General features: G+C 39.9%; 1 protein-coding gene across 9 annotated transcripts in view; it reads right to left on the minus strand.

Annotated features, from left to right (window-relative positions):
* The window catches only part of LOC127355918 (myocardin-related transcription factor A), a 36,622-nt gene that overhangs the window by 10,903 nt on the left and 12,196 nt on the right, over nt 1-13,523 (minus strand). For 8 of the 9 annotated variants that reach the window (XM_051387226.1, XM_051387227.1, XM_051387230.1 and 5 more), the window contains 4 exons: nt 7,829-7,894; nt 2,750-2,805; nt 2,338-2,413; nt 2,062-2,223 (listed from right to left, as the gene is read on the minus strand). In XM_051387226.1, coding sequence (XP_051243186.1) covers nt 2,062-2,223; nt 2,338-2,413; nt 2,750-2,805; nt 7,829-7,894 — 360 coding nt within the window. Of the gene's footprint in view, nt 1-2,061; nt 2,224-2,337; nt 2,414-2,749; nt 2,806-7,828; nt 7,895-8,142; nt 10,737-13,523 lie in introns of those variants that run through there. The other variant, XM_051387235.1, reaches the window with a different exon arrangement.

Consider the following 13,523-nt stretch of genomic DNA (forward strand, 5'->3'; position numbering starts at 1 on the left):
TGCCAATGAATTAATACCCTGTGAGTGTCCATAAAGTCTGCCAAAATATTCACCAGTGCTTCTTCTCCAATGTCTGCTCCACAACTGTCAACTAGTGCATTTATGTGACGACTGCTGCAGAGTAACCTAAATCCTTGTCCTCACTGCCCACACATAATATCCATAAAAGGCGCTATTAGATGATATCTTCACTGAAAAGAATGTTTCTTTTGTCCATGGGGAGGCCAGGATGAGTCAAGCTTTATCGCAGTGATAGTTTTCATTCATCTAGGTTCACTTACAGTGCAGCCAAATAAGGCTGGCCACCTCATTCACACTGTTTTTCATGCGACAGATGGTTTCTGTAAGGAATTACGTTATGCTCAGAATTCTAAGGAGGATTGGTTGCGTAATTTATGCTATGAATGCATTAACTGTTAATGTGAAGGCTCCTCGTGTTAATGCCAGCCTTCTGTGCTACTAATGATTTGGATTTACAAAATGTTTTCCAGGCAACAAATAAACAAAGCTGAAGAATATAAAAACTGACATATAATTCAGGTAAAGTATGTGAAAACCAATTGCATTAAAACTTGTCAACCAAAGGACAAATGTTGCATCAGGTTGAGACATCCTCTAGCATAGGAATGAATCCATGAATCCTGGACTAGGAAATAGACTTGTGCTGTGTGTATATGTGTTATTTAATTAAAGGAGCTGCTGTGGGTTGGAGCCGATGGCTATGTAAAATAAACCGCTGGCCATTAATCCACCATCAGCAGGCAATGATGAAAAGACAACATGGGGCTGATTTAATACCCTCTGATCCAATAATGAGATGACTTTCCTACCGCTGCGCTGTGCCAATGTGTTTCTGTGCATTATATGTTTGTATCTTTGCATGTCAACTCTGTGTAACTCTGCTGTTCCCAGTGCTCCTACAGTAAGCAGCGGTAATGCAATTGTGTTTATTGTGCAGCAGTGACACTGATGGATAATCGACTGACACTGTACGTTATTGAATTTCAGCACTGTTTCCCTCCACACATCAATCAAGCAGCTGGACCCACTGTCTCTGATGTCATCTTCTAATATCTGACAAAACTGGCACTGAACTGAAGATATACAGTAAAAGTTAGATAGTACTGCTCCTTTGTTTCTTTCATTGTTCATGTTGAAATGGAAAAGGGTGAAATTGGGGTCATTAGATCTGTCACAATGCCCAAATTGCAACTGAGTGAAATCACATTAATTCATTTAGAGTCATAACTCTTCAATTAGTATGTAATTCTTCTAATAAAAGATAATGGGTTTTATTAACAGACACTGTGGCCATTTAACACCGACAGCAGAGAAGGAAGAGATGTCTTCACTTCCTGTCCGTCAAGCAAGGATGAAACCCACAGCACTGGAAGTTTGAAGCATGTATACTCAGGTGAGGGGGTTTGTGTGTAACACGGTTGTTGTATATGTACACACTGGATGTGAATGCATTTGTGCAAGTGTGTGTCATGTGTTGTTGGTGTGTGTGTGTGTGTGTGTGTGTGTGTGTGTGTGTGTGTGTGTGTGTGTGTGTGTATGGCAGGCACAGCTGAGGCATCTGAGAGTGAGCATCAGTATGTTCATGATAGCTGGAGGGGGACATAATGTCAAGAGCCTTAAATTGTTGGTGTGTTGTGATATATTACACCTCCCTCCTGAACATATATGCAGGGCATAGTTTATTTAAAGGTGTATTCAGTTCAGTCCCCCAGACCGGACAGGATAAATCTGGGTGGGGAAAGTGAAAAGCAGCACTTGTCGCTCCCTCATTACACCCCTGTTCCTGCCACATTGTTGGTGTTGCTGGTGTTTAAAGTAAAGAGGTCTGCTGTCAGCTTAATTGAATATAAATAATTCAACACTTAAGTCAAGTTTATAATTGGCTCCACTAGTCTGAAGTAATTGTGAGAGAGTTAATTGAAGTCCAGCCAAAAGTCAAAGGAAAAAAAATATTGTCTTGGATGTACTCTGTATTTCATTTAGAGACCCTGTGGGAGTGTAAATGACAAATAGAATCCATCTGAACCTGGCCTGGCTTACCTATTATTGCCTGTTTAATGCTGGAGTGAACAGGCAGGATGTTTTTGTGGATCAGCTCCATGGGCCCTGGCCGGTGGGAGATCTTATCGTTCAAATCATCTGCAAGACGAGCTCTCTTCAGCTGCAGCTGCTTGGCCTGAAGTGACGGCTCTGCTGACGTCTCTGGAAGCAGGCAGAACCCAAACAATTGACTTTTTTGTTTTGCCACTTTGCAAGGAGTTATTTGTCACACTTGCCTAGACTCCAGACAGACAGGAGGTTCTATATGGCACTCACCCTCTAGGATGTGCATCCTGATCAGTTCAGATCGCTCGGGTCGACTCCTGATCTTCCTCTTGAGATAGTCCTCAGTCTGAAGAAGGAGAGAGAAAAAATTGAGACAATAACTTTTGGATTTATATCACATACTTATTCTTCCATAACTCAACCTCTCACTAACCTTTTATCTGCCCACACCTATGCTACATGATATACTATTTGGATACTTTAGATACAGAGTATGAGTATCTATTTTCTCTGCATATGGCCTTAGCTCTTATGTGTCATTACCAGCCTGTTTTACATTCTCTGATTATTCAAGAGCTGCTGTAATGACGTCAGATGTTACAAAACCTAGATTGAGCATGAATGTCTGCTTCAAACAGGTCAGTTGTGACTCCAGTCAGGGATTCTGGGAGGATGTGCTCACCCGTGCTCGTTCCAAGCTCCGTCTCTGTTCGTGGAAGGAAGCTGAACTTTTCAGTGCTTGAAGAATAAAGAATGAGAGAGAGAGAGAAAGAGAGAGGACATTAACATGGCAGTGTGTACATTCATGCCACTGAAGGGAAATGGAGAGCAAAACAGCTTTGAATCGCTCTTCGCTTCTTCATTTCAGTTCCAGTTCAGTTTGAATATGTTTACTGATGGTGAGGATTATTGCTCTTATATTGCCAAAGTTTTTCCTTTCTCTGGTTCTGAGTGCCATGTCGGTGTTGTAAATGTCTGCTCTCACTGTACAGGCTCACACGTTTATAAGCCATTACAGAACAAAAAGCATAATAGCTGGGGCTCTGGTCCCATTAACAAGTTCTGTAAAAGGCCAAAAATCTCAAGATAAAAAGGTAGAAATTGAATGGATGGAGGTTTACAGTCCAACGAGCCTCTTTACAGCAGTGGAATTTATAGAATCTGTTGAGCATTCACAAATGACTCAAGCAAGACTTCCTGTAGGCCTATGATTATGCAAAAACCAAGGGATTAGTGGTGCTAGAAACTTAAAGGCCTAAAGGGTTGTGATGACACCAAAATGCTGAGTTAAATGTAGCATATCAGTACAGGCATTATGATTTTGCTTCTAAAACAAGAATCTAAACCTCAAACTATTAAATAATGCTGTATTACATGTAATAATAGGAACAGTTATTGAGCCTTACTGTTATAGGTAACACATGTGTAGCTGTCCTAATACTCTGACTGGACTTCACTGTACACGCACACGCACACGCCACACACACACACACACACACACACACACACACACACACACACACACACACTGTGTGTGTGGTGTGACTAGATTAGCAACCCTGGGGTAAGACTGCTGGTACCTGCTCAAGCCTCAGTTCACGTGGCTGAGCCCTGTCAGACTGCTGGTACACACTGACTTGTGCACGCCCTGGGGACATTACCCCTCTTAGACCTCTCACCCTTCCACAAGGGGGTTATGTGGCCTCCTTGAGGGTGTATGAACCTGCCTGTCAGTCAACTACATGGGAAACGAGTGGTGGGGTGGAGGGGAAAGATGGATGGATGAGCACAAAATAAGGTTTTGGAAGCAGGGACAAAAGTGAAAGGGATGGAAATAGATAGGAAGAAGATGAAGACTCAGAAAACGGATGGAGGGAAGACAGGCAGATGAGATAAATGGGGAGAGGCAGCTGGAAGAAAAATGGAACAACAGACCGAAGGGCAAATGAAGAGGAGGAAATAGAGAGTGGTGGGATGAGGTCAGAGAGAAAAGACTCCATTATGTGCATGAGTGGCTGCATCATGGCTTCTTGCCACCCTGCTAAAGCTAAGCAGCATTCCTGGTCTTTAAACTTTCAGAACAACGAGCAGCATCGCTTCCTCTGGTGGTGGCTGTCTTTTTATGTTCAGTCTGTTGCTGACAAGTGCTTTGTTTTGTCTGTTATGTGTTAACCGACTGGCTTGCACTTAAGAAAGGCTCCTCTGTATATTACTCCACAGGGTCAGCAATGTAAACTGTGTGATCTGTTGGTCAATAGCTTCAATAGCCACATAATTACACAAATATCACAGTTGTCTTCCACAAACATGTCAAGTGTTGTTTTTATAAGACCACAGGTAGCTATTTCAGATGTGAGAACTTTGTGAGAGCTGTTCTCTCTCCATTGGTAAGTGTTAATCTGATACTTACATGTGTGCAGAACTAATATGGCACAACTGCATCTGCAACGCCAGAAATTGTCAATCCAAATGTCACAGTAACTGGGCCAGGTTTACCAATCATCATACAATGTATATCCAAAGTGTCCAATGAAGTTTGTCCTCATGCCCATTCAGAAATAGCAGTCACATTGTCATTATCACTACGTACACCTGTGTGACTAAAGGTTCATGTTTTCACTCTTACTCGTTGTTTTCCATTTTATACTCTATACCAGTGCATTAAGGTTTAGCCTATAACCTGATAACCACATGTAGAGAAGCACAAACTCAAAAAAAGTTTTTACACGTCTGAAAAGTTTATAAATAAAGTGCTAGGTAGGGTATCACACTGTGGGATTATTATAACACTGTGTCAAATGAGCACACCCTACCACACACACCACACCCCACCACTCAAGCAACCAACATGCAGCTACAAACACACACACCCACTAGGGCTGTCACATTTTTAGAGAGTTAAGTTTCAAACTAACACATATCTTTAAAATAATTTGAATGCAACAAATTGAACAACCCCGGTTCCCAAAATGTCCATCCGGCTGACAAATATTTGTTTGAAACTATTGTTTGGAACTAAAGAGGAAAGCTTCCTTTGAGGTCTAATCTGCTGCTTCTTGAAATGACTGCGGGAAGGAGCTGAAAGATGAGGGTATATGGTAGCATTCTGTTAAGAAAGGTAGGATGTACGCATGTGGACCTCCCACTGTACAAAAATGAAGCCAAAATATCCTGGATAAGGGAGCTGCCATCTTGTGACATCACTCGAAGCCAGAGTCTGCGCAGTGGTAGTCGAGGTTGAGGCGGCGGTATCAAGGCCCTGCCCATACACCTGGCCCACTCAATCGGGAGCCCATGTGCCATCTGCTAACATGTAGGGGGCAGGGTTTATGACCTATACTGCAGCCAGCCACCAGGGGGTGATTAAGATGCTTTGGCTTCAGGGGGGCTGTCATGTCTATCTTCATATACAGTAAATAATATAGACCGAGAAGAAGAATATGAAAAAAAACAAAAACAATGAAGACTTAAAGCACAAGCAGAATTTGAATTTCTGAAGGAAAAGACATAAATGGGAAGACAAGAGGAGTCTGAGTGCAAGAACAGCAATACAGAGGTGGAAGTTGTAGAGATGTGATCACTGGCCTTCTACAGTGTGCTTCTCAAACTACCTACTGTCTCCCTGAGAAACTACAGGAACAATTACGATCAAGGTCATGTGACAGAGGAGGGTAGCTGAAATGTCAGTGGCTAATTGTTCCGGCATGTCCTTACTCTGACTTTAACCACTTTAAAACCCATATCTGAACTCAACCATTTCAAACCTACATCCAACTAAGCCTGTGTTCAATGACAACATAAATAACAGCCATCATGTTACATAGTCCAACAGTTGCAGTTATAAAAATAAAGCGTTTACCTGTCACATGAGCATCGTCATATTTGTCCGTGTAGCTGTTCAGATTATAAACGCTCACAAGAGGGCTTGTTGGTTTCTGCCCAGGCTAAAGGGGACATTGCAATTTCCCTAAACACTGCATGAGATATGACACAGGGACGAAACAAGCACCTAATCAAGCAACAGGCCTTGGGATAAGGAAAATAGAGAGGCATGGGCTAATTGGATGACACTATGAACCAAACATTTTGATCTTCGTCCCAGCCAGTCAGAAAGGAAGAAACACAAGTCAAGACAGACAAGAGCTGTGATGACACTAAGTCCTTGGGTCACACTTGGCCGACTGTGTCTCTCACTCTCTCTCTGATCACAGACAATACGAAACTCAACAGTACCCGTTGTCTCCTCATTGTTAACAATGGTCAATTGTTTTGCAGCTCTCCACCAGATGAAGGTCTAAGTCATGTTCCATTATCAATGCTGTCTGCGTACAAAGATAAGAACTGGAACTTTGTATTATAACCGCAACAAAATAGGGGAAATAGTGTTTGTATGTGTTTGTAATGCAGGAAATAATATATTCTTGGAACAGCGAGGGTAATGCATAAAACAGTCTACGTAAACTGTTTTCAGGCAGCTAATTCAAGCATTTACGAGATGAACAGATAACAATAGGAAATAAAAGCAGATAAGACACACAGCACGACACACTTCCTCTGTAACGTGTGTGATTATTATGACATCAACTGTCAAAAGCAGAGTATGGACTATTTCTAAGAAATAATTATAATTAAGCATATGACGAAATGGGATTATGAGCATTAATTTGTAGATAATTTAGGCCATTCCCTTGTACAGAAATGTATGTTCCTATTGGTTAACACCAGAACATGCATTAATACAAATATTAATACATGTGCTGAACAGTAACATAAAAGTATGCTGTCTGATATGCTGTCTAATGAAAATGACAGTTTTTAAGCATGTTGCATTGATCCAAAAGCATATAAGCACCTAAACATTTTGAGTTTGATGGTGCACAGGGAAATCTTTTAATCAGATAAAAAGCAGCTAAAAGGCAGCAAACGGATGTTCATGATGGCAGTTGAAGTATGACCTTGATTCACCTTACTTTGAAGACTGAAACTGCTGTCTTTCAGGAGATGTTGGCACAGTCTCAACCACAATCCAAATCACTTCAGAGAACTGCTGTGTAGCAAGTAATGAGGCTAAAACTGAAGCGACACGACAGACTCTCACAGGCAGTGATGAATGAATGAAAAACCTCAGCTTGAAGACAGTTGCTAGTCTTAGTCTAGCTAAATCTCGTGCAGTTTATTCAACAATAGCGGCAATAAATCCCACCTTCATTATGGTTATAATGTTCAGTGCCTCTAATATTTAGTCTTGCCTCATTACCCAGATGCACTTTAATTAACTAATGAGGCTAAAACTCATGCTCTGTGGCATATTGTGTTATGTTTTAATGTTTGTTTCACATATTTTATCTGTATTTGTTTTTACTTGTGTACTGTTGTGATCTAGGATTCTTAACATTGAAGATTTGATGGTTTGCTTTGTCATAGTAAACAAGTTTTTGAATACATCACCTTGGGCTGTGGGAAATTACAGGCATGTTTCACTATTATCAGCAGATTAATCAACAATGAAAATGGAAAAGTGAAAGGTTGGAAAAGCCAACTTGACCTTTTATAATATATGAAAATAATGAACTGAACAAGGGTAATTTCCTGTCCATTTTCACTTCTTCTATGAATGATTTCAAAAAGTTGTATCAGCAAAGTGTTTCATGAAAGGCTAACTTTGTGGACAATTCATAATCTGGATGTACTCCAAAACAGAAACAACTTTTTCAGAGCAAGGGGCAACGTTTTTCTCGAACATAAATTGCAGTCTACTTACGCGGCATGATCCCCTGGTTGACCAACTCCTCTCTGGACCGTCTCTGTTGTAGCTTCAGCTGGAGAACTGAACACCAAGAAAGAGACAGATAAAAAGAAGAAGAAACAAAAGTCGGTCACTGAAGAATGAATGGAGAGCCTCGTCAAACCGGCAATACATCATCTCTGCTTCAGTTCCCAGCCACAGAAAGCCACAAAGGTTGTGACATTACTCATTACTTCGATGCGAGTTAGAAAAACAAAAAATAATAACTGAATGCAAGTAATAACATTTAACTTTTACATTTAAGGTGCTCCATAGAGACTTTTATCTACCCTGTTAGCTGCTGATGTTCAAAATTGGTTCTCTGCGGTCCGTTGTGACACGTACAAAGTTTGTTAGATACTACAAAAGGAAGGGGAGCAAGAAAACACACACACAACACACACACACACACACACACACACAGGCAGAGACAGACGCATGAACAATTTCCTGTTTCAAGTATTTGATTAAATAGCAGCACACACACTTTACCGCTGCATTTATCACATCTCATCACCACAGAGATGTAGAAAGTGTGACAAAGAGAGATAAAGGAAAGCGATTTACATACAGTACATATGTTAAAGGTAACTTTATTAATCCTTCAATTATTTACATGTATGACTCTTTCAATTCAAGAGAATAGAGGTTAGATAGGTTCAATACAGAAGTATTATTAAACTACACCAGGTAACTGGTATTTGCATTTTGGATGAAGGCCTTCATGTTCTCAGGCTCAGAAAAGCTGTCAAACTTGTTTTGACTCACCACGTCCTGAGCCAACCACACATTTTCTCAGACGTTTGAGGACTGAACTTCCAGAATGAAAATATGAACTGCCAGGAAATGATCTTCTGCAGATCAGCAGCCACTCTATATATTCTGGGTCATGAAATCAGCATTGAAGTGTAACAAAATATGGCGCCTAGAAACATATTTTGTTAAAAAAAAAAAGGCTCCTTTTCACCCACCCTGGCCATCCACAGTTACAATATTAGCTCACCCTTAGCACTGCAGAACTGTGGCTGAGGTGTTGCATAGTGATTTATATGATGTGGCAACTACCAGTAATACGTACAAAACAGAATCTGAGGACCTTGCCTAGAGTGTAAACTGCGTGCATGCACACAGCTAATGTGCATGTTGTTACCCAAAAGTTCCTTTTTTCCATAACATACACAGTTAAGAGTACAATTCCCTCTCTCCTCTGATATAAGCAACATACCTCTCAAACTGTGTGAACACAAGAAAAGCACAAAAAAACACTGCAACTTGTTGCCAGGTCATTCTGTCTGATCAGAGTTGATGTGAAGGACAAATCCATAAAGTCAGAATTTACTGCCGCCCCTTCTGAGCTGAATTCAATCACCCCAATGACATTCAAACTGTAGATCAACTTTCCTCGGCACAGCGTTCCTACACCATGGGCTGAGACACCGCATGGTGTCACATGATCACAAGTCAGTTCCTAAAACCAAACAAACAAATATTTCAGAAGATCTGTAGAGGAATTGCACCTAAAAGGATGGTCATCAGCTAGAAAAGGGCCTTAGAACAGCAAATAATTAAGAAAACCTTTGTAATGAGCAACTCAAAGGATTTATGATTTTTCAACTTTTGTAAATAAATGTAGATAAAGACGGACTATAATATTAATTAATGAGTAAGAGAAACAATATTTTAAAGCTTCTTTGTGATATAACATACTATACTAACCCTTTTTGACTGCATGGGATCAGCAGAAATTGAAATTGAAACGAAATTGTGAGCAAACAGCCTATTTACGCATACAGTGGACACTATCATTTTCATTTCTGGCCCTGTTGAATGGAAGTCCAATATTCACTCTCCTTCAAGCTCTGTTTTGGTCTCCATCAACTCTTGGGGGAAATTATCTAATTCTTTAGCTGCTTAATACTCCACTATGTCCAGTATTCAGTCACTCAATTTTTCTGTGTTTGGTGTTGGGTTTTTCAGAGCTTTTTTTTTTTCTAAAAACTGTTTCATGCTGCAGTCAAACCACAGATGACAGCAGTGAAAGTGAACTAAAACAGTAAAGCTGAAAAACCAAAACAATGACCCGAAAGACGATACAAAGCTCAGAAGAGCTGAGGGGAACTGCATGGACAGGTTAACTGTCATTACTAGCAAACCCTTTCACATTACACATAGTCTTGATCCATTGCCAAAAATATTGATTATAGCCATCATGTTTAGGTATTAAAAGCTCAGTTATTAATGATTATTTTAAGCTAAGTAGATTATTTCATAATTTCTTATTTATAGTTGTCTTAATTATTATAAGCTTAATTATAAGCTGCAAGCTGATAGTCCAGTGAGTCAGAGAGCTGGAATTACATTAAACTGATCATACTATGAATGCACTGTGTAGTGGACTGAGCGCAATCTCGATTTGGCACTCTTGTTTTGCCTAGAACCTGCCTGAAACTGTATCCCAAACTCCTTCTCTTGATCCTCTCATCTTCTTCTTTTGGTCATTTTTCCATCTCTATACAAAGGGATGCTACCTCTCATATACCAAAACATGACTTTCTTCTTTGTCAACTAAAAAAAACTAGCATGTTTTGTCATTGTTTCTCCCTACACTACCCCTTAAACCATGACTTACTCAGAAAACAGTGACAAGAGCACTTATCTCTTTCATGCATCTGCCCCTCTTGTTCTTCTTTTTCAGTTAAACTCTACCCTGTTCTTTTTTTTACAAAAGTAGAAAAGATCTGGTTCGGGTTTTTCAGCACCGCTTTGTATTCCAAGTTAGTAATAACGAGAGCAGGCTCTGTCACTGTGGCCTATTGCAGGCAGAATCTGCAGACAGTCCCTCGGTGTGTCCTACAGTAGCCTGAGATAAAAAAAACATTCATATTCCTTTGATTTCTGTGATGAGGATGTGGCTGACGCAGGATGGTGCAGTTTTTCCCCTTGGCAGCAGGAAAGATTTAACTGGCTCCTGCAGGCAAACACGGGCAGACTAACAAAACAAACACTAACAGAGATACTCATTACAAGCATGCATAATATTTGCAAACACACAAACATACACAGGAGTGCACACTAAACATACACAAATAAACACACATATTTTTAATACCTCCACTTACGGCTGCATGGTGTGAATATACATACATGCGTGATCATGAAACATGCCCACACTCAATATTACATACACACAAAATACTTGTTTTCAAGGCACATGATTTGTGCCAAGAGATGACAGGCAAGTGATGCAATGTGCTGATACAGAATCTATTCTGGGGGAGGTGTGCACATTGCTCACATGCCACTACACGACAGCAAGTGTACCTTCACTCAACAGTTTAAGGCAGACAAGAGCAATTACAAGACCATAGAGCTACTACAGACAAGTTACAATTAAGAGGAAATAAAAAATAAACTGCCTTCTTTGGTCAAATTATCTGTGACCAAACTACAGCTGCTTTTCAAAAAAATCTTACTTGTTTATTATAACAGTCTAATTGTGAGAAAATACTGCAGACACAGACAATAAAGTTCTGAAGAAATAAGTCCCGCAACCTGGAAATGAGTTAACATTTTTGCTCTTCTGGTTCCCTCGTCTCAATGTCAGTGAGTTTTTTGAAGGGATTTTTGGTTAGATGGCTGAAATAAGGTCTGTGGTTAACACGTTTAAGAAATGTTCACATTTTATTCTACGACATAAAAAAAAAGGTACTCTTGAATTTTGAAGCTTGTATGTGTCTTCAAAAAGCTGGTTGGTTGGGTTGTTGTTGGGGACATTAAACATCCTCATGCTGAACACAGGAGCTTTGTGATGGTAAAGTTGAAGTCATCTGACCTAGGTGTAATTTGTTTATAGCCTAATGTTAGCTTTTTAATTCTGGCAATTGTATTTACGCTTCAAAAATGATCCAATATCCTATAAAGAGTTTGGTGGTAGTTTGATGGTAGTTTCTTTTTTACCCTCCCCACAACTAAAAATACAAGAACAAAACTGTAAGGGATAGATTAAAAAGTGTGTTTGTCTGCTAAGCTGCAAACATTAGCATGTCCAGCTTACTTCCTACAGTAGTAAGTGTTGCGAAGGCCAAGGAATGTGTTGGATGCTATTAGTTGGCGCTTAAGCTAACATTAGTGGCTCTGTCCCAGAACTCTGCCACCGTTATCGTTATAAACTAAATATTGATAGTCCATGTAAAGTTGTTTTTTCCCCAGTATATTTATGTTTTAGAAATCTCTTAATTTTAACAGTATGTTTGTTTGCGTATAGTGTATTTTTATTCCATGTTGGTGTTTGCGAATGTTCTTTTACTTCCCTTTATCTTTATTGTAACATTTTCCTTACAGGATACCATAAAAGTAACCTTGACAAAACGCATTAACACAGGTCATACAGTGGTCATGTGCTAAGTAACGGATATGGCGGGCATAGGCTAATGTTTAGTGGGGCTGACCAACTTACTAACTGCTATGCAATGTAACATGACACACCGGTTGCACCAGGGTTTGCACGAGTGGCTTAGTGGAAAGATGTCTTTCATGAACTGAACACCCCAAAGCAATATTTCAATTTCACTTCTGAGCTACATCTCTTTGTGGCTGATGTTTTTTTTCCCCCTTTTCCTCCTCTTCTGGGACAGACATGAGGCGCTAAACCTGGCAATATCATCTTTCAAAACACTGCTTAAATGTATTGTAAGCACATTACTGGACGGTAATTTGTTAAAGCTCTTCTGACCAATACGAATTTATGGAATTCTGTTGTCCATGATTCAGTTTTTTAAATTATTATTAAGTGCTGTACAGGTCAAATTTAGTTTCTGTATTGACATTTCTGCCAGTGTTTCTGTGCTCAACTCATTTTAGTAGCCCACAACACTTTCTGTACCTTGTGCTATATGTTTCTATCACTAATCTATGGTCCTCCTCTCTCGTTCCTCTTGCTCTCTCACACATTTCTATTTGTGTCCATGTTGTAACCACTTGGAACCCAATCTCTCTGGACAGCCGGTTGTATTAAAAGGAACATTACTGTAAATTGCCAACAACACACACACACACACACACACACACACACACACACACTCACACACACACACAGGAGGAGAGACAGTTAAAGGACCAGTGTGTAGGATTTAGTGGCATCTAGCGTTGTAGTTGCAGATTGCAAATCCCTTGCTTCGCCCTCAACTTCTGAGCACAAAGGAGAAACTACAGTGACCGCGCAAAAATCCTGAATGCTCCTATCTAGAGCCAGTGTTTGGTTTGTCCCTTCTAGGCTACTGTAGAAACATGGCTTTTCTACATGGCGGGCTCCATGGAAGGCAACGTGTAGTGTCTGTAGATGTGAAAGGCTAATTCTAAGGTAAGAAAAACATGACCATTCTTATCTTATTCAGGCGATTATACACTAATGAAAACATAGTTATGCGTATTATATTAAATCTTTTGCCAATAGATCCTCCAAAATGATACACACATCACTTGGTTTCAGTGGAGGAAAAGGTGGAAAAGATGGGACTCAATGTAGATGAATGGACAGATCGATTGATCAAATAAGTCTCAGTTTCAACTAAAATTCTGACATTAAGCCAATTTATGTCATTATTGTAATGAGCCATTCCTTCTGTAAAAATATTTCACAGAAAATCACAGTGTACAGTAACAATCCAAATTT

The sequence above is a fragment of the Dicentrarchus labrax genome, unplaced genomic scaffold (genome assembly GCF_905237075.1).
Source record: "Dicentrarchus labrax unplaced genomic scaffold, dlabrax2021, whole genome shotgun sequence".
Taxonomy (NCBI): Eukaryota; Metazoa; Chordata; class Actinopteri; family Moronidae; genus Dicentrarchus; species Dicentrarchus labrax.